This window comes from Dendronephthya gigantea, unplaced genomic scaffold (assembly GCF_004324835.1).
Source record: "Dendronephthya gigantea isolate DGI-Jeju-01 unplaced genomic scaffold, DenGig_1.0 000006F, whole genome shotgun sequence".
Lineage (NCBI taxonomy): Eukaryota > Metazoa > Cnidaria > Anthozoa > Malacalcyonacea > Nephtheidae > Dendronephthya > Dendronephthya gigantea.
In genome coordinates, this window is record NW_021163016.1 from 2628842 (window position 1) to 2647682 (window position 18841).

Sequence of the window (18841 nt, forward strand, 5' to 3'; positions counted from 1 at the left end):
TGAACACGACTGTCAAAACCTTTCGTGTTTTTAGACATGCAGAACCAAAAACTCGAAAACAAAATTAACTTTACCTTAAGGCTTAACGTCGATTAAAAGGTTATTAATTCCACCGAAAATTTTCACCTGAATTTTTTTCCAATTAATTTCGATTTTTTTATTAATTAATTTTATTTACTCATTTAGTTTTGTCCTGAGATATATTTACACAGCTATGATTGTTTTCAAACTCTATTAATGACTGTCTTCCATACGAATTTGCTCTGTACGTAGCGAAAAACGAATGGAAACTCAAGGCTTCTGCAGAAAGAAGTTAGACTGAACTTCTCTTTTGATTTCTATATTTCGTGACGTTCCCCATGCTGGTAAAATTAAAGCATAACATATGCCTGACGTCCCGAGGATGCCGGCATTCTGAATGAATATTTGCTTTGTGAGATAAAAGCATTTCGAATTGCATTTGTCTAAGAAACAAAATTTGTGCAGATGTATAAACGCTGAATGTTAACATTTGTGCGCTGAAAGCATAAAATATCAAAGTTTCTCTGACGCATCCACTTTTGGAATTCGTTTTCCTGCTGTAAACGGTTCTGAAGTTTTGAACAAGGTAGGTATAATAAGTTATTATAGTTAACTTGTGAAAGTTATGTGAAACTGATAACTCGATAGGAACTAAGGAAGGTAGGTGCTATACTCTAGATATATGATAAGAATCTTCAGCTAAGACTGAAGGCTTAAGAGTATTGCTGCATCAATAAGAGATGATCTTCAATGGACCTCGAGGAAGAACAGTTTAGAACTGAAAGAGCTATCCAGTATAAATAATAAAGTTAGTGCAGTAAAGGTTTCCTGTAGGTTAACTGGATCAATAAGAAATGATCCTTACTGGACCTCTAGAAAGAACAGTTTAGAACTGATAGAGTTATCCCAAATGGCAAATGAAATAAAGTTAGTTTAGGCTTCTTCCTGTAAAAACATTGTATGATTCTTTCCAAAACGTCTAGGACAATCAGAATAAAGCTAATCTATGTTACCCTCTTTGATAAACAATTTGAGATAATTTTTAGTACACCGATTCCAATAGGAAGATTTGTGCGTGGCACTGCGTGCTGTAAGACTTTTTCATTTTGATAAAATCACCTTTGCCAGATCTTAACCCCCGTGATATTTCGCTTTATAAAGGATTCTGTTTTCGTCAATCATGTGGACAACTGCGAAACTTCTCTGTGCCGTGTTGGCCGTGACGTTCCTCAGAGTTGGAGGAGTGGGACCATTTGACCGTCGCCAAGGTAAGCCTTAACCAATATCAAACCTTTATCAATTAGGTGGGGAAGCAGGGAAAGGTACCCCCACTCTTGTATCGTAAGCAGCTGAACCTTGAATTCTTGGGTTATTTCTAAAAAAAATCGCTTGTCTTTTCAAGGTAGTCTGTAGAAGAAATGTTTATGTTATAACTTCTGGACCATTTTCATACATGACTATGTGAAAAAAAATTTCTTGATTAAGCAACACTTTAAAATCTTAACAAAAAATATTTAACCTAAAGCCACGGCTACACAACCAATTTTTGTTGGCGAGATTCTCTTTCTAGCCTATGTTATTGAGGGAATTATGTACACAGTGCTATTTGCTAAATACGACGACGAAAATCGCGACTTAAAAGGTTTCTAAATATTCAGGGCATTTGAATAAACGATTGTAGCCGAGTAACTTTTATTTTCAGACCCAAGATACAGTCCTGCTCCTGTCGAACCTGGTTTAGTCGAAGGTGATTTCAAGCTGACGTCACAGCAGGAGGTGAATTTGAAGATGTACAGAAACGTTTATGGTCCCCAATCGCGGTCGGCATCCGGACGAGAAAGCGAACGGTGGCCTGGTGCGATTATTCCTTACGTCTTTGATTGCAGTGTAGGTGGGTAATTATAGGGTAGGGGAGGGAGTAGTTAGGTTGGTGATTATAAGGGGGGGGGGTTCAGGTAACTCCATATTGGTTGTCAACTCAAATTGTATAGGACAACATGCAACTTTAAATGAATGAGTATAATCTATTTGATTCCTGATTGTTCGTTTGACTTGTTTTAGCCAACCAACCAAACGCTATTGAATCAACAAAGAAAGCAATGGCTATTTGGGAGAAAAATACTTGTATTCGTTTTGTTGAAAGGACGAATGAGAAAAATTACCTGGAATTTTTCAGATCTGCGGGGTAATGAAATACATTATATTACATTAAGAAATCAATTGAAAGAAGGTATTCATAGGAAGTTAGACCCAGGAGAAGATTACGACTGATACCACCTATCTTTCCCCCCACCCCTCCCCCCAATAGGTGTTGGGCAAGCTTCATTGGCTATCAAAACAGAAAGACGCAGATCTCAATTGGCGAAGGTTGTGATTATGAACACGTGATGGTGCACGAACTTGGTCACGTGATCGGGTTCTGGCACGAGCAAAGCCGCCCCGACAGAGACGACTACATTCGCATCGTCTGGGAGAACGTCATCGACTGTAAGTTCATCGTCTGTTCTTGTTGTTACAAGATATGTTTGCAGATAATGAAAGATAATGCAGCTTGAAACAGCATTAAAGACTTCAGGCATGCATTTCTTGGCATGTGTCTGTTAAATGGTATCTTAGGGTTATATTATAAGATCTGTTTACACTACACTATACACTTGCGATTTTCGCTGCGATATTTTCTTCTTTTGATAGATGTGAACGAGTAATTAGTTAGGAGTGCTCAAATGTGTACGAGCTTCTAGTTAAGCATCCCTAACTAATTCACTCGTTCACATCTATCAAAAGAAGAAAATCGCACATGAAATCGAATCATTAAAGTGTAAACGGGCCTTAAAGGAAAATCGTTTCGACGCTAATGTTATATTTCTTTTCATTTGCGCTTGATAGCGATGAAATACAACTTTGATAAAGTGGTTGACGGAGCTGTCGACAGCGTCGGGGAACCGTATGATTACGCCAGTATAATGCACTATCCCTTTAATGCCTTCTCTAAAGATTGGAACAAAGACACCATCATTCCCTTGAGACCGTTAAACGGAAAGGAACCTTACATTGAATTGACAAAATCTGATGCAAGACAGGCGAATATTATGTATAAATGCTCAGGTCAGTATTTTGCAGCCTTTCAGACCAATTCACCGTTTCCACTATTTCACACTAGAGACGAATAATATGTCTGCAGACTGCACGTATGATGCATCTTCAATATTTCTTGACTGGTTATTCGTCTTCAGTATAAAGACGGACAACAGACGCGTAGCGTATTCGAAAAATTCGAATACGCCATTTTCCGGCGAATTCCGGTGACAATGGTCATATTCGCCGGAAAATGGCAAATACGACCATGGTCATATTCGCCGGAAATTGGCAAATACGCGACCACGGTCATATTCGCCGGAAATTGGCAAATACGACCATGGTCATATTCGCCAGAAAATGGCAAATACGACCATGGTCATATTCGTCGAAAAATGGCAAATACGACCATGGTCATATTCGTCGAAAAATGAAAAATACGACCATGGTCATATTACCCGGAAAATGGCACATACGACCATGGTCATATTCGCCGGAAAATGGCAAATACGACCATGGTCATATTCGTCGAAAAATGAAAAATACGACCATGGTCATATTACCCGGAAAATGGCACATACGACCATGGTCATATTCGCCGGAAAATGGCAAATACGACCATGGTCATATTCGCCGGAAAATGGCAAATACGACCATGGTCATATTCGCCGGAAAATGGCAAATACGACCATGGTCATATTCGCCGGAAAATGGCAAATACGACCATGGTCATATTCGTCGAAAAATGAAAAATACGACGATGGCCATATTAGCCGGAAAATGGCACATACGACCATGGTCATATTCGCCGGAAAATGGCAAATACGACCATGGTCATATTCGCCGGAAAATGGCAAATACGACCATGGTCATATTCGCCGGAAAATGGCAAATACGACCATGGTCATATTAGCCGGAAAATGGCAAATACGACCATGGTCATATTCGCCGGAAAATGGCAAATACGACCATGGTCATATTCGCCGGAAAATGGCAAATACGACCATGGTCATATTCGCCGGAAATTGGCAAATACGCGACCACGGTCATATTCGCCGGAAAATAGCAAATACGACCATGGTCATATTCGCCGGAAAATGGCAAATACGACCATGGTCATATTCGTCGAAAAATGGCAAATACGACCATGGTCATATTCGTCGAAAAATGAAAAATACGACCATGGTCATATTCGTCGAAAAATGAAAAATACGACGATGGCCATATTAGCCGGAAAATGGCACATACGACCATGGTCATATTCGCCGGAAAATGGCAAATACGACCATGGTCATATTCGCCGGAAAATGGCAAATACGACCATGGTCATATTCGCCGGAAAATGGCAAATACGACCATGGTCATATTAGCCGGAAAATGGCAAATACGACCATGGTCATATTCGCCGGAAAATGGCAAATACGACCATGGTCATATTCGCCGGAAAATGTCAAATACGACCATGGTCATATTCGCCGGAAATTGGCAAATACGCGACCACGGTCATATTCGCCGGAAAATGGCAAATACGACCATGGTCATATTCGCCGGAAAATGGCAAATACGACCATGGTCATATTCGTCGAAAAATGGCAAATACGACCATGGTCATATTCGTCGAAAAATGAAAAATACGACGATGGCCATATTAGCCGGAAAATGGCACATACGACCATGGTCATATTCGCCGGAAAATGGCAAATACGACCATGGTCATACTCGCCGGAAAATGGCAAATACGACCATGGTCATATTAGCCGGAAAATGGCAAATACGACCATGGTCATATTCGCCGGAAAATGGCAAATACGACCATGGTCATATTCGCCGGAAAATGGCAAATACGACCATGGTCATATTCGCCGGAAAATGGCAAATACGACCATGGTCATATTCGCCGGAAATTGGCAAATACGCGACCACGGTCATATTCGCCGGAAAATGGCAAATACGACCATGGTCATATTCGTCGAAAAATGGCAAATACGACCATGGTCATATTCGTCGAAAAATGAAAAATACGACGATGGCCATATTAGCCGGAAAATGGCACATACGACCATGGTCATATTCGCCGGAAAATGGCAAATACGACCATGGTCATATTCGCCGGAAAATGGCAAATACGACCATGGTCATATTCGCCGGAAAATGGCAAATACGACCATGGTCATATTCGTCGAAAAATGGCAAATACGACCATGGTCATATTCGCCGGAAAATGGCAAATACGACCATGGTCTTATTCGTCGAAAAATGAAAAATACGACGATGGCCATATTAGCCGGAAAATGGCACATACGACCATGGTCATATTCGCCGGAAAATGGCAAATACGACCATGGTCATATTCGCCGGAAAATGGCAAATACGACCATGGTCATATTCGCCGGAAAATGGCAAATACGACCATGGTCATATTCGCCGGAAAATGGCAAATACGACCATGGTCATATTCGCCGGAAAATGGCAAATACGACCATGGTCATATTCGCCGGAAAATGGCAAATACGACCATGGTCATATTCGCCGGAAATTGGCAAATACGCGACCACGGTCATATTCGCCGGAAAATGGCAAATACGACCATGGTCATATTCGTCGAAAAATGGCAAATACGACCATGGTCATATTCGTCGAAAAATGAAAAATACGACGATGGCCATATTAGCCGGAAAATGGCACATACGACCATGGTCATATTCGCCGGAAAATGGCAAATACGACCATGGTCATATTCGCCGGAAAATGGCAAATACGACCATGGTCATATTCGCCGGAAAATGGCAAATACGACCATGGTCATATTCGTCGAAAAATGGCAAATACGACCATGGTCATATTCGCCGGAAAATGGCAAATACGACCATGGTCATATTCGTCGAAAAATGAAAAATACGACGATGGCCATATTAGCCGGAAAATGGCACATACGACCATGGTCATATTCGCCGGAAAATGGCAAATACGACCATGGTCATATTCGCCGGAAAATGGCAAATACGACCATGGTCATATTAGCCGGAAAATGGCAAATACGACCATGGTCATATTCGCCGGAAAATGGCAAATACGACCATGGTCATATTCGCCGGAAAATGGCAAATACGACCATGGTCATATTCGCCGGAAAATGGCAAATACGACCATGGTCATATTCGCCGGAAATTGGCAAATACGCGACCACGGTCATATTCGCCGGAAAATAGCAAATACGACCATGGTCATATTCGCCGGAAAATGGCAAATACGACCATGGTCATATTCGTCGAAAAATGAAAAATACGACCATGGTCATATGCGCCGGAAAATGGCAAATATACGACCATGGTCATATTCGCCATTTTCCGGCGAACTCGACCATGGTCGTATTTGCCATTTTCCGAAGATTTCGACCATGGTCGTATTTGTTATTTTCCGACGAACTCGACTGTGGTCGTATTTGCCATTTTCTGGCGAACTCGACCATAGTCGTATTTTGCATTTTCCGGCGGACTCGACCATGGTCGAACTCGCCGGAAAATGGCAAATACGACTTCGCCGGAAAATGGTGAATTCGACCATGATGGAGTCCGCCGGAAAGCGGCGTAATCGAACATGGTCGCGAATCTATAGAAAAATGACGTTTCCTGCTTAACTATGAATCGAGCGGTTTTATTTTATAGCGGTTTTGAAAAAGAGAAGCGAAGATTTACGAAGATCTGCAGTCATTCCAAGCATGAATAACGAGGGTAAGAAGTCGAAAGCATAAGCCTGCATTCTATTTTACAATCTTGATATGCATGGAGCACGTTTATCTCTTTGATACATCAAAGGAAATTGTTCAGTCTTAGAAAACAAAAAGAGATAAAAAGGGACATTCCTTCACTCTTAACCCAAGTTAAAATCCTTTACCAACAGGCAATTTGATGAAATATAGAACGAAGCAAACTCGAACACATGCACTGTTGTCTGGCAAACTCACGCCAATTTGAGCTATAAAACTCGAAATAGCATTAATCATTACTGCAAACTTAAGATTAGAGCTAGCTACCGTCTTGTGTGTTTAATAGCTTAAATCTTCAGTTTGCAGGAAGATGTTATTCGTATTTTGTTTCGTTCTATATCTCATTGTTGTCGGGTCAGATGGCATCTCATGGTTAGCTGATTTTAACTTGCGATTTCTGTATGAATACTTGACCGATTTTAATAAAAATAGAACGATTTTAAAAAGGAAATTGTCCTCAATAGATGCATGCTTTTTTTAGATCGATATGTTGCCAATTCGCCATAATATTCACTTTAAAATGCGTGCGATTTATTTATTATTCAATATTACACACCAAACTTGATTTCATTTTATATATTTCGCCATCTTTGGTTCATGCACCTTTCCAGACTCTTGTGAGGACGACGAAATTTATTGTCCTTTGTGGGCAAAAGACGGCGGTTGTGTGGAGGCAGCCAATCCTCTGCTTTTGGTATGCAGGAAGAGTTGTGGCAACTGTGGACCTTGTGTTGATCAGCATCCAACTTGCAAACTTTGGGCAGATGACGGTCATTGCGATAAAAATCCGTCATATATGTGGTCAAACTGCAAAGTTAGCTGTCATATATGTACACCAGGTACGCGTAATGGGGTTATTACTAACTTTATTTATACTGGATAGCTAGCGCTCTATCAGTTCTAAACTGTTCTTCCTAGAGGTCCAGTAAGAATAATTTCTTATTGATCCAGTGTTACTACAGAAGGAAACCTAAATTAAACTAACTTTATTCATACTGGATAGCTCTATCAGTTCTAAACTGTTCTTCCTAGAGGTCCAGTAAGAATCATCTCTTATTGATCCAGTGTTACTACAGAAGGAAACCTAAACTAAACTAACTTTATTCATACTGGATAGCTCTATCAGTTCTAAACTGTTCTTCCTAGAGGTCCAGTAAGAATCATCTCTTATTGATCCAGTGTTACTACAGAAGGAAACCTAAACTAAACTAACTTTATTCATACTGGATAGCTCTATCAGTTCTAAACTGTTCTTCCTAGAGGTCCAGTAAGGCTCATCTCTTATTGATCCAGTGTTACTACAGAAGGAAACCTAAACTAAACTAACTTTATTCATACTGGATAGTTTTTTCAGTTCTGAACTGTTCCACCGAGAGAACCAGTAAATGTCATCCAGTATACCCAAACTAACTTCAAACTGAAACTCTCTAATCTTTATTGGTGTCTAGCAAGAACAATCCTTGAAAATGTCTTCGCTATTTTTTTCCAGATCCTTCAACGCCATCCCCACCAACCCGACCCCCGCGTCCCACCCCCGGGAAGACGACAAGACCAACAGAGCCAACGAACCCCACAGATCCCATCACCAGGCCAACATCCACGGTTAACCCCCCGGTCAGACCCAAATACAGAGGTAAGTATTTCCTAATAAGATCGTAATCTCGCGGAAGGTTGTTCAAAAGAATTTGCCAAGAAATGATGACTCAGTTATTCTTTTCTGTGCTTAGGTATCAGATGTACAGACAAGGATACAAGATGCCCTGGCTGGGCTGCGAATGGACGATGCAAAACGGATGCTTGGGTACACAAAAACTGCCTGCTCAGTTGTAAAAGAACCGATCTCTGTGACGCAGAGCAACCACGACCCTCGGGTAGGCATAATAGTGCCCTTGTCTTTACCTAGGAGTATATCTCTGCCCTCATCTTCCTTGATTGGGTAGATTTCACCATAGCATCATCAGAGACCCTGTCAGACAATAAAAGATCTCTGCAGGAACCTATTTAGCTTGAAAAACTGTTGAAGAGAATCAAGAGATTCAATTGTAGCCTTGCTTAACCCAGGATGAAGCTAACCAACGGTTGAATAATTATTACTATCAATACACAAATCGTTTCATCGCGTAACCGTCTCCTATTCGTTTGTGATAGGCTCGTGTTCCCAGCCATTCGGTCTCGGTTGGGACAGGACAATTCCGGACGGCGCATTCCGAGCTTCCTCGTCGTTCTATCCAGGTAAACTGTTCTATCGCGCGCGTATACTGAACTCTCTGGTTGAGCAAACCATAACATTTCTTCTGAAGTCTTACGCTCTATATACAGGTGGTCCTTGGGGAGCGACTGCTAACAACGCCAGACTCTACATGAGAGATGATCACGATAAAAAACGGATTGGTGCGTGGTGTGCTGCCTACGGTCAAACCCGTAACCAATGGCTGCAAATTGATCTTGGTGAATTAAGATACGTATCTGCTGTTGCTACACAAGGTACTGACTGGATAAGTCAACTGGATAGCTCTATAGCCTGGTTCACACATTTGAGACAAGCACAAGACTCGAAGTATTAGCGAAGTTGAAACAGAAGACATTTGAATAGAAAATTCCTTTGTCTTTGACCCTTAGGCGTAGAGGAAAAGGTTTATTTTGTATTTCTGCTTGTGCTTATTTAACTCGTGTGAACCAGGCTTTTCATTTCTAAGTTCAACTTTATCTGTCAGGATATTTCCTTTAGATATCATTCTTAAAATCACAAAAAGAAACTATCATCCAGGGTTTCTACAGGAGAAAAGTCAGAAAACGTAAACCTTATCAAGTCAAACTGAAATCAGCCGGAACTTTTGTTTACGTTGTTAAAAATGATCCTGCTTTCAAATATTTTAAGGACGAGATCGATATTTTGAACACGTTGAGACATACGAGTTATCCTTCAGCGAAGATGGTTCGAGTTTCCAAAAGTATCGAGAAAATGGATCAGTGAAGGTTAGGATTTAACCAAACCTTGATTTACCAGGCTGGTTTAAGGGGATTACCCAGATTTATCAAGAAAATCCTTACTCAGTCTAGGACCATGGGACAAAAAACTTGATTGAGTTAAACTATATAAAGTTTAACTATTTGCTTTTCTTCCAATAGTTGTTCACTGGCAATTGTGATCACGTGACACCGGTGATCAACAAGTTGGCAGAACCGGTTCTCGCCCGGTTTGTCAAGTTTCACCCAAGGAAGTTTTACGCAGGGTTGTGCATCAGAGCTGAGATTTTTGGCTGTAATGCCTAGGAGATTCATTGAATAAAAATTGTTTCAAATTGGTGTGAAATGCATCTTGTCTCTTGATGAGCTGTGCTATCATGAATGCTATTACGACAATATTTATCAGCCTCATGAATATTGAAATTCTTGTCTTGTCGATTTTTGCGCGATATTGGATTGGCTGATGATGATAATCCAGTCTTTCCACCTTGAGGCGCGCACTGCAGGGTTGACTGAAGGTGAATGTTTGTATATGAGCACGTAACATGCTTGAAACTTTACATAGGACAAGCATTTTGACCATTAAAACAGCGTGGTTATCCATATCAAAATATTTGACATCATAACCAAAGCACGGTTATATTGTTTAATGTTTGTATATGAGCACGAAACATGCTGGAAACTTTACATAGGACAAGCATTTGACGGTTTTGACCATTAAAACAGCGTGGTTATCCATATCAAAATATTTGACATCATAACCAAAGCACGGTTATATTGTTTAATGTTGTATATGGGCAAGAAACATGCTTGCAACTTTACATAGGACAAGCATTTGACGGTTTTGACCATTAAAACAGCGTGGTTATCCATATCAAAATATTTGACATAATAACCAAAGCAGTATCGATATGAAGTATCGATGAAATTGGCAGTCCAGTTAGTATAGTTGCTATATCGCGCAGTGACTCCCGCGGAAACTGAATATGGCGAAATGGTTCGAAGACGAAGGCTTTTCAAACAAAGTTTGTAAGCTTGTTTACGAAAACTATGAACGACTAGGGAAGAAAGGAAAACCATTAGCAGGAAGAGAATGGACGATCCTGGCTGCTGTTGTTGCTGTTTTCGATGAGGGGCAAGAAAACGGTGCGAAATTTATCAGACAATCTTGAATCCTGATAGCTTTTATTCTGATTTCTAAACAATATAAACTAGTATATATTTGGCGGTAAATTCAAATATCTTCTAATCTAGCGATGTTAATATTGTTCCTAGGTCGTATGGCCATAGTTATAAAAATATCGCTGTATATCATTTAAACTTTCATATTAATTTTGTTAATATATCGGTGATTTTGTTAGATTTTTATTATATTATTATTATTATATAATATTTAAATACAGTATTATATCATTATTATGTATATTATGTAAAGGGTATCAATGTCTGTGTGTGATTGTCTAGATTACAGATTAGAGTTAATCTCGTTGGGCAGTGGATCAAAATGCCTTGGTCGAAATCAGCTTAGTACAACAGGTAGCAACAGCAACCAATGTAATTTTCCTTTTTTCAAAAGATTGTGGGTGTTAGGATATGATATGAGATAGATTACATTTCTTTTAAATAGGAAATCTCCTGAATGATAGTCATGCTGAAGTCATTGCACGCAGAGGCTTCCTAAGGTTTGCTGTTCATGAATTACATACCTCTTCTGCATTATTTTGTTTTTGTATAAAATTGCTTAGAATTCTGCATTTGGGGACATTTTTGCACATTGCTAGTTCTCAATGGTGGAAAGAAATTGTGTTTTAATCTTTAGGTATATTTATCAAGAGTTACAGAATTGCTATGGTTCAAAAGAGAGTATTTTTATGTCTGATAAACACACTAAAAAGTGTTCATTAAAGAATAGTATCAGCTTTCATCTCTTCACTTCTCACACACCATGTAAGTTATAAAGTTAGACTTTGTTTTTGTGTAAACAGCTGTACCTTTAGCTGGGTCTACCCAGCAGCTAGCTGTCTTGGACGAGACCGGTGTTAGCTCTGAGCTACAAATTAATTTCAAGGTGGCGATGCGTCAATATTTCCGAAGGGAGGAGACTCAACAATGATTATTGAGAGAAGGAAAAAAAGAAAAAATATTAGCTTGTTGGAACATGACTCAAAATACATTTGCATGGATAACGAAAATGTGGGAAAGCAGTCTGATAATGGAATGGGACAAAAAAGACCCACTTTTTCAGTAAACCTGGAAAGTTCTGCTTTGCCAAGTGAAGACAATGTTTGTACTTCAGATATTTATAGAACTGGTGCAAAATGTGTGCCTGGTGGTCAACAGGATTTACATGATGTTGGATCAGGCTTTCATAATGTTGGAGTGTTAAGAACTAAACCAGGAAGGGGTGACCCTACACTTTCCATGTCTTGCAGTGATAAAATCATGAAATGGTGTGTGTTAGGTAAGGGTTCAAAGGGGGTTCAACAAGTTTGCAACAGATGTAGTATATACCAGCAGTTTACAGAAGTGGGGCTGGTTGTTCAAAAGGTGTTCTGCTTAAATGGCTGATAAGTTTAAAATGGAAAACAAAATTATCTCTTCATTGGATGAATGAGCTGAAATACTTCAATGTAAATAGCTTAATTTTGATCAGTTATAGGTTCAGTCATTCACAAGATGTACGAGAGTAATTTTAAACTTTGGCTTATTTAAACTAAATGCCTTTCAAACAACCAGCCCCTGCATTATAACTGTAATTAACAAACAGTTAACTTGGGACAAGATGCAGTGAATGAAATATTCTCCTGTTTCGATTAAGTTCTCTATATGACTTAGGTTGCCAAGGTGCATTGATTTCATATTTTCTCGAGAAACCAATATATCTTGCCTCCATTGTGCTCGGAAAATGTACCTACGATCCGGGAGCATTAAGACGAGCATTGTTTGAAAGAACCAGTGCGGTTGGTCCACTCCCCAAGGGTTATCAAGTAAAAGAACTCAGGCTTTTGCCAGGGGACATGGAGTTTGAAGGTGGAAAAAGAAGAGCAGAAGAAATTGGAGGGAAGACAGAAGAAGAAAAGTTAACACCTTCACCCTCAGGTTTTGAATGATAAGTACAGAATAGAATCCATTGTCAAAGAGTGATCATTAAAAGTTTAGAATTCAATATAGAATCTGAAATGCTGGTGTACAAAATTTCTTCTGTCATCTTTTTAGCCATAATCATGATTAGAAAGCCATCAGTCCATGAGGTGGCGATTAACGGCCTGAAACAAGGGGTAACGAAATCAAATAGAGACTCACAAAAATCAAGGTATTTATCAAAAAGAATTGAAGCAATTATAAGCTTTCAAGTAGAACAATCTTGTTTTATTCCTTTTTTAGATTGTGTATATGTAAGATAGAATTATTCAACCAATTTAAAGCGGTCTTGGCAATGTCACAAGTTTCAAGACAAGAAGTCCAATCTTCAAAAACATATAAACAGTTCAAGGATGACGCATTTCCTTACAACAAAGCAAAAGAAAGTTTTTGTACTGTTTTTAGTACCTGGTTGGAGAAACCAAGTTATTTAGAACAGTTCACTGAGTAATGTCTTCAAAAGGTAAGCCTCAATTGTTCATTCCTTTAGGAAATTAGCTTTGAATTATAGAAACTAATAATTGGAACTTTAAGAGTAAAAATTAAACCCTTTTTAATCTAATTAAATTACATCACAAAATACAGTTGAAATTTAAACAAAAACTATTTATTTTTAAAACATAATCAATATGGAGTTAGCTTGAAATTCACTTTGGAAAAGTGAATTTCAAATTATCTCAATTCCAGATATATGCAGAATACATAAATTATATTTATACCTAAACCAAAGGCTGCTGAGTACAAGGTATTGGACCAAGATAAGTCACATATTTACAAGTTCTTGGTGAAAAAGTGTTCTACTGTATTGATTTGAATATAATTGCCAAAAGATATATCATGTACTTTTACTCAAAAATTTTCCAAAGAATAATTTTTTATCAGAAGTTTGTTGCCTTCACTGACCAAAAGTGTTTTCACCGCTGTAGGCTATGTACAAAAAACCATCTTCATCTTTGTGTTCTTCGTAAATTGCTCCCATTGTCGAACTAGAATGAAAGAGAAGATGTAGTTTAACAAGGTAAAAGATGTTTGGTGGCGATGTTTGAGGCAATAGTAGATCTCTAGTTTGATCTTTTTAGGGAGTGTAGTGTAAAAAACTGCTGGTGGCTCCCATGCAGTCATGGTTACTAAGGTCTACTAGGACATGCCCCTCTAAAGAGCTACCCTTATCAATCCCCATCACTTGAGGACTGGCTTGTCTTGGACTGACTTTCCTTGGAGCATTATGCTTACTTTCCACATTAAATGTCCACTAGGTACAGGAGATGAGTAAAATAAATAAATAAATACATGCATATTCCTATTAATTACATAATATGTAAATTCTACATGCAGCCATGCTAATGTCAATAGCTAATTAGCAGCTCTTAACAACCGTTTAATTGCATTGTCTTGCAATATGTGCCTTGTCGACGATTTTTCTGAAATCACATGTGCACATGTCAAAGATTCACTTCATCTTTGATAACAGTTTAACAAAGCTGTTTTTGCTGTTAAAACCACCGCCCAATGAGATGGCAAAGATCATTGCATGCATAATTGCAAAACACCTGGTTTGTGAAATGCTGGTGCCCATACTAATTTATGACCACAATGATTCCTTCAGCTAATGTTGGGAATAAAAAATTGCTATGCTTGTCGCAAAACCGTGATGAAAATATCTCCAATTCAACTGAAATATGTTTTTGTATATGTATTATAGTTTGTCGGGTTGGTCTGGTTGTTTTATTGACATTTCACCATAAAAAACATCATCCTCGCTAATTTCAATATTCCACCTGCAGAGAAAAATGGGTGCAGCTAAATATGAAAACAAAGTTCATAGCATCAAAAACAGAAGCGAGAGCAATATTTTCTACAGTTTTAAACCGATTTCGTAATTTAAATTATATAATTTCGCAATTTCATTCACAAACGACAGTACTTCCGGTAAGGGGCATTTCGCATTCGTGGAACCTACTTTTTACACTATTTTCGATTGATATCGTAGTTTTATTACACCATATCAAATTCAAATTTGTAGTTACTAAGAAATCGGCAGGAATTATCCTCCTGACGATGCAGCGAAAACCGCAATTTAATAAAAAAACATTTAGAAATTCGTTTCCCAAAATAGCGCTATTTTATTTAATATGACTCTGTGTCCATTCTACTTGTTAGAAATTATTTACTGTATTTAAAAGCCTCTTGGGAATTGAAGTAGCAAATTAAAGAATATTCTGAATTCGTTCAAGTTTTGAAAGAAGTGTGAATTTTATGAAAATACCTACCTCGTTGTCGGCAGAACTTTGTTGACGAACAAAAACATTGCCTTTTCGGGAGCAAGTTGAATTCTCTTTCTGATTATGTACATGAATTGAGCCACTAAAAACATACGTAAATTGTCAACATTTGTAAGATTTTTATAGCCGAACAGCATCGATACGTTTTATCTGAAACTAGGGCAACAATAAAGCGTTGTTGTGTTAGATTTTGGGCAAGATTTTAACCTGTTAGATCGTTGGGAACAAGAAATTTTCGTTTGTCGATGTCCGGTATTGTTGATTTCGGTGCTTTCTCTACAACGACCTATTCAAAGCAGGAGAACCCGATTAAATACAGCGAAAATTATACGTAATATCGCAAGGAAGATTTACTTGTTATTTACCGGGATTCGATCAGGGTATTTCGAACGGATTTTGGCTGACTCTGCGCGTCTCACGTCTGCAACAAAACCAAAAAATTGTTTTGTCATTCACGCCAAACAAAACGCCGAAAGAAGCAAATTTTTAACACTTACCGATCGAATGCTCGTCCTTGAAGGTCCACTTCATACTTTTAGCAGGAAGATCGCGACTGCGGACCAAAGAAGTTTCTAAATTATTTTCCCCTTTTTGTTGGGTAGTGAAATGAAAGCGAGAAAAACCGAAGCGTAATGTTTTTGTCACGTGATCATGAATACGTCATAAAAGTTATGAAGCTAAAATTATCTCTCTGACGTCAGATTAGGAACCAGTCTCTGAATGGATTCTCAGACATGAGAAAGAATGAAAAACTGGAATGTTCTCCAGGTGTGGATCGCCTTAAGTCTTAAGATATTTACATATGAAAATAGCTATTTATTTGTAAATATAAATTATCACAGCCTTCTAGCAGCTTCGAACTCTACCTAACGGGCATGGATAGGGTCTTGAAGTTAAGATATATTTCGCTAAATACATCATAAAGCGAATCACGGTTACTTCTTACCACTATGTTTATGAAAAGACTTTTGACGCTCTATGTCCGCGAAAAGTCAACACAACGGCAATCGGCTGCAGATCAATAATGCACCGATTATGCACGATCCGGGTTCATTTACAGTTTTTACAGCTGTAAAATTTGGAGATGGACAAGGGTCTCTCCTCTCCTTACCCTCTGCGAGCTGTAAGACGGCAAAAAGTATGCGCCTCCACGCTAGAACAGACTCGACTAGTCTATCAAAGGTCACTGTTGTCACGCACAAATTGTTCTGCGCACAAATTGATGAACTTTGACCTGTGACGCGTCCCATCAGTGTCTAATTCCGGTTCAACAGAGACATTCTGACAGAAGAAAAAATCCAACAGCCACTGCATGACTGCGACGTATAATAATATACTTAGCGCAATCGTCGATGCGCAAATATGTTTATGCTGGCAAAATCGCGGTTTCTTGGCATCGGTTACAAGAAGCGCGTCTGTATGGTCGTTTTCCTGGCTCTGATTTGCTTGATCGTAATCGCAAAGCAATATTTTTGTGTAAAATTCTCAGACATACGCTCCATCCATAAAGCGTTCACGGGCAAAAGCGCTCGCTCCAATTTCGACTGGGATGGATGGGTGAAGAAGAATAATTATTTGTCAATTGGGGACGTCTACGATATGTGTGGTAGGTACTTATGCTTGTTTGGTCAAAATTTGGCTGTGTGTGTTATGAATGTTGCAGGCCCCGTGACACAGGCCAACTAAACAATAATATAATATATTATGTTTTAAAATATACTGTCAAACACTTTCTTTCCGAATTATTATTGGAATTTAAGTTGTTAAGTTGGGCAAATTGGCAGAGAAAAGAAACATTAATTTCTTGTGTAATGTAATAGGGTCAAAACCGATAAATTTTGAAATTGTATTGTTAGAGATTGTAAAATTAGAGATTTGAAAAGCAGAGTTTAAAATAGCCTAGCTGTTGTAATATTTCGGGTATCGAATTTCAGTATAAACAGTGACGAAGGAATCTGAAAAGTCTTCAGTGTTGAAATGATTTCTGAACAACGTAGCGTCGTGGAGAACAGGAGAAATGTTTACACTTAACATCCCATGGTGTTTATGCAAAAACGTTGACCTTGCAAGAGAGTTTCAGCTCACGTGTCCAATCATGTTTCCAGCCTCCTGTTTATCATAATCGGCGTTGATTGATGAATGCCCAATGACCATCGTTGCATTCCCATGTGTCTGTGCGGCATGTTGTTCCGTTGCATCTGCCATTGGGCTCGGGCCCTGCTTACGAGGTTGTTGTTCACCCTCATCCTACGTCCTAAAATAAATATTGTATTTTAGATTCAAAGAATGAAAATCGTATAAAAGTTGGTAAAGCTATACTGAGTTACGATTCGTCAAACGGCAGAATATATGCGACCCTCGTAGCGAATATTACATTAGGTGAGAAATATATGCATAACGATTGGCTCTGCGTATTTACTAAGACGATTCTGTTGACACAGACTTTTCTCCAATCTCGCTATAACAGACCCCCTGAACCCAGTCGCCTTGCGCAGCTGGTGTAGCCTGCTTGCGGGCTTGTGCTTTAACGCCGAATATGCTAATCAGTTTGGTGTGTACATAGCTCAATTTTCCCATGTCAATGTTTTTGACTTGAGTTGAATTTTAGGTGAAGATCTCGTACGTGGGAAAGCTAACATTTACTTATCATATGGTGGTCGAGTTTTGTTCAACGAAACGTTTGATGTTTGCCGTGATATCCATGTCAAGGGCGTGAAATGTCCCATGCGAAAAGGTACTTTGAGCTTTAAGTATTTCTTATCGAATGCTGAAGTTACATATTATGAACAATTGATAACGGCATCAGTTAGAAAAATATTTCCACTTGTAGGTTATAAAATTTCTGTCAATGAAAGAAAGAAATTCCCATCTCATATGCCAAAGGTAGGTTACAGAAAATTCCGATGTCCTGGAGGATGTAAAAACTGTATGCTCCATACTTTGGTGAAAGTCTGACACTCTAGTCAGACTAGTTATGTCCGTGAACGGGAGTCATATTTAGGTCAGTGGTCATTACTGAAACTCGGATGACGCGACTAATGTTAATTTTTTTCTAATCTTCAGGGCTACTTTCTCGCTGCTGGTCATGTGCGCAACCAAGACAATAGATGCTTAGGGATTGTTGAAGCTGAATTCAAAATTTGAAGTGATTTGTAGATACGCATGTTTACGCATGTTAGTAGTTTTCGATGAATATTTTAAGCTATTTAATTCTTCAAGTATTCGTCCGTTTCACGCGTCCGCGCCAGGGCCGTAGCTAGAAGCTTAATTTGTGTGTGGGGGGGGGGGGGGTTGTATATTTATTCATACAGGGTGAGTAAAAAAAACTGACACCTTTGAAATTCAAATTACTGGCGAAATTAGCCGTGAACTTATGGCTGGAATATGACAATTCCCATGTGTACAATCAACACAATGCATTTTAACTCCCAAAGGGAACAAACTTAATGTTTTAGGTTAATTAATATGATATGCTTCGTATACCCATGAGATATTTTAGGCAACTTCTGTCACATTACAGCCGCTATGCGGCTAATTTGAATTTCAAAGGTGTTTTTTTACTCACCCTGTATATTCGTCTTATGCCCGA

General features: G+C 38.9%; 4 protein-coding genes across 5 annotated transcripts; 3 read left to right on the forward strand and 1 right to left on the reverse strand.

Annotated features, from left to right (window-relative positions):
* Nucleotides 1-553: 553 nt before the first annotated feature.
* Nucleotides 554-10164, forward strand: LOC114516504 (zinc metalloproteinase nas-14-like). The gene is made up of 14 exons (XM_028536006.1): nt 554-607; nt 1183-1289; nt 1724-1912; nt 2083-2206; nt 2330-2508; nt 2908-3126; nt 6762-6827; nt 7474-7701; nt 8352-8495; nt 8590-8733; nt 9011-9094; nt 9182-9346; nt 9741-9838; nt 9992-10164. The coding sequence occupies exons 2-14, from the start codon at nt 1202-1204 to the stop codon at nt 10133-10135; spliced, it is 1872 nt and encodes a 623-aa protein (XP_028391807.1). The 5' UTR covers nt 554-607; nt 1183-1201; the 3' UTR covers nt 10136-10164.
* A 651-nt stretch (nt 10165-10815) lies between these two features.
* LOC114516505 (tRNA-specific adenosine deaminase 1-like) lies at nt 10816-16026 on the forward strand. Of its 2 annotated transcripts, XM_028536008.1 has the most exons (9): nt 10816-10975; nt 11294-11365; nt 11457-11511; nt 11649-11776; nt 11898-12290; nt 12665-12928; nt 13046-13142; nt 13214-13433; nt 15954-16026. In XM_028536008.1, exons 1-8 carry the CDS (start codon nt 10816-10818, stop codon nt 13419-13421), a joined length of 1377 nt encoding a protein of 458 aa, XP_028391809.1. In that variant the 3' UTR covers nt 13422-13433; nt 15954-16026. The 2 variants fall into 2 exon arrangements, with proteins under 2 accessions (XP_028391809.1, XP_028391808.1); XM_028536007.1 differs by lacking the exon at nt 15954-16026 and having other exon boundaries at nt 13214-13518.
* On the reverse strand, nt 13556-15884 carry LOC114516507 (autophagy-related protein 8-like). The gene is made up of 5 exons (XM_028536010.1): nt 15750-15884; nt 15618-15673; nt 15460-15538; nt 15241-15334; nt 13556-13956 (listed from the first exon to the last, which is right to left on the reverse strand). Exons 1-5 carry the CDS (start codon nt 15781-15783, stop codon nt 13866-13868), a joined length of 354 nt encoding a protein of 117 aa, XP_028391811.1. The 5' UTR covers nt 15784-15884; the 3' UTR covers nt 13556-13865.
* Nucleotides 16027-16511: 485 nt separating the features above from the next.
* LOC114516506 (phosphatidylglycerol/phosphatidylinositol transfer protein-like) lies at nt 16512-18552 on the forward strand. Its single transcript, XM_028536009.1, has 5 exons — nt 16512-16858; nt 17530-17631; nt 17861-17986; nt 18083-18135; nt 18316-18552. The coding sequence occupies exons 1-5, from the start codon at nt 16615-16617 to the stop codon at nt 18394-18396; spliced, it is 606 nt and encodes a 201-aa protein (XP_028391810.1). The 5' UTR covers nt 16512-16614; the 3' UTR covers nt 18397-18552.
* The last annotated feature ends 289 nt before the right edge of the window (nt 18553-18841 follow it).

Excerpts from the sequence above, each read along its gene's own strand:
- LOC114516506 (XM_028536009.1), top strand. The coding sequence starts at position 16,615 with ATGTTTATGCTGGCAAAATCGCGGTTTCTTGGCATCGGTTACAAGAAG. Across the intron at positions 16,859-17,529 it reads GGACGTCTACGATATGTGTG|ATTCAAAGAATGAAAATCGT; the intron begins GTAGGTACTTAT and ends ATTGTATTTTAG. Across the intron at positions 18,136-18,315 it reads TCCCATCTCATATGCCAAAG|GGCTACTTTCTCGCTGCTGG; the intron begins GTAGGTTACAGA and ends TCTAATCTTCAG.
- LOC114516507 (XM_028536010.1), bottom strand. The coding sequence starts at position 15,783 with ATGAAGTGGACCTTCAAGGACGAGCATTCGATCG. Across the intron at positions 15,539-15,617 it reads AATACCCTGATCGAATCCCG|GTCGTTGTAGAGAAAGCACC; the intron begins GTAAATAACAAG and ends TGCTTTGAATAG. Across the intron at positions 13,957-15,240 it reads AAAGTTCTGCCGACAACGAG|TTCGACAATGGGAGCAATTT; the intron begins GTAGGTATTTTC and ends CTTTCATTCTAG.
- LOC114516505 (XM_028536008.1), top strand. The coding sequence starts at position 10,816 with ATGGCGAAATGGTTCGAAGACGAAGGCTTTTCAAACAAAGTTTGTAAG. Across the intron at positions 11,366-11,456 it reads AAATCAGCTTAGTACAACAG|GAAATCTCCTGAATGATAGT; the intron begins GTAGCAACAGCA and ends TCTTTTAAATAG. Across the intron at positions 11,777-11,897 it reads CTTCACTTCTCACACACCAT|GTGGCGATGCGTCAATATTT; the intron begins GTAAGTTATAAA and ends ATTAATTTCAAG.
- LOC114516504 (XM_028536006.1), top strand. The coding sequence starts at position 1,202 with ATGTGGACAACTGCGAAACTTCTCTGTGCCGTGTTGGCCGTGACGTTC. Across the intron at positions 2,207-2,329 it reads GAATTTTTCAGATCTGCGGG|GTGTTGGGCAAGCTTCATTG; the intron begins GTAATGAAATAC and ends TCCCCCCAATAG. Across the intron at positions 9,347-9,740 it reads ATCTGCTGTTGCTACACAAG|GACGAGATCGATATTTTGAA; the intron begins GTACTGACTGGA and ends AAATATTTTAAG.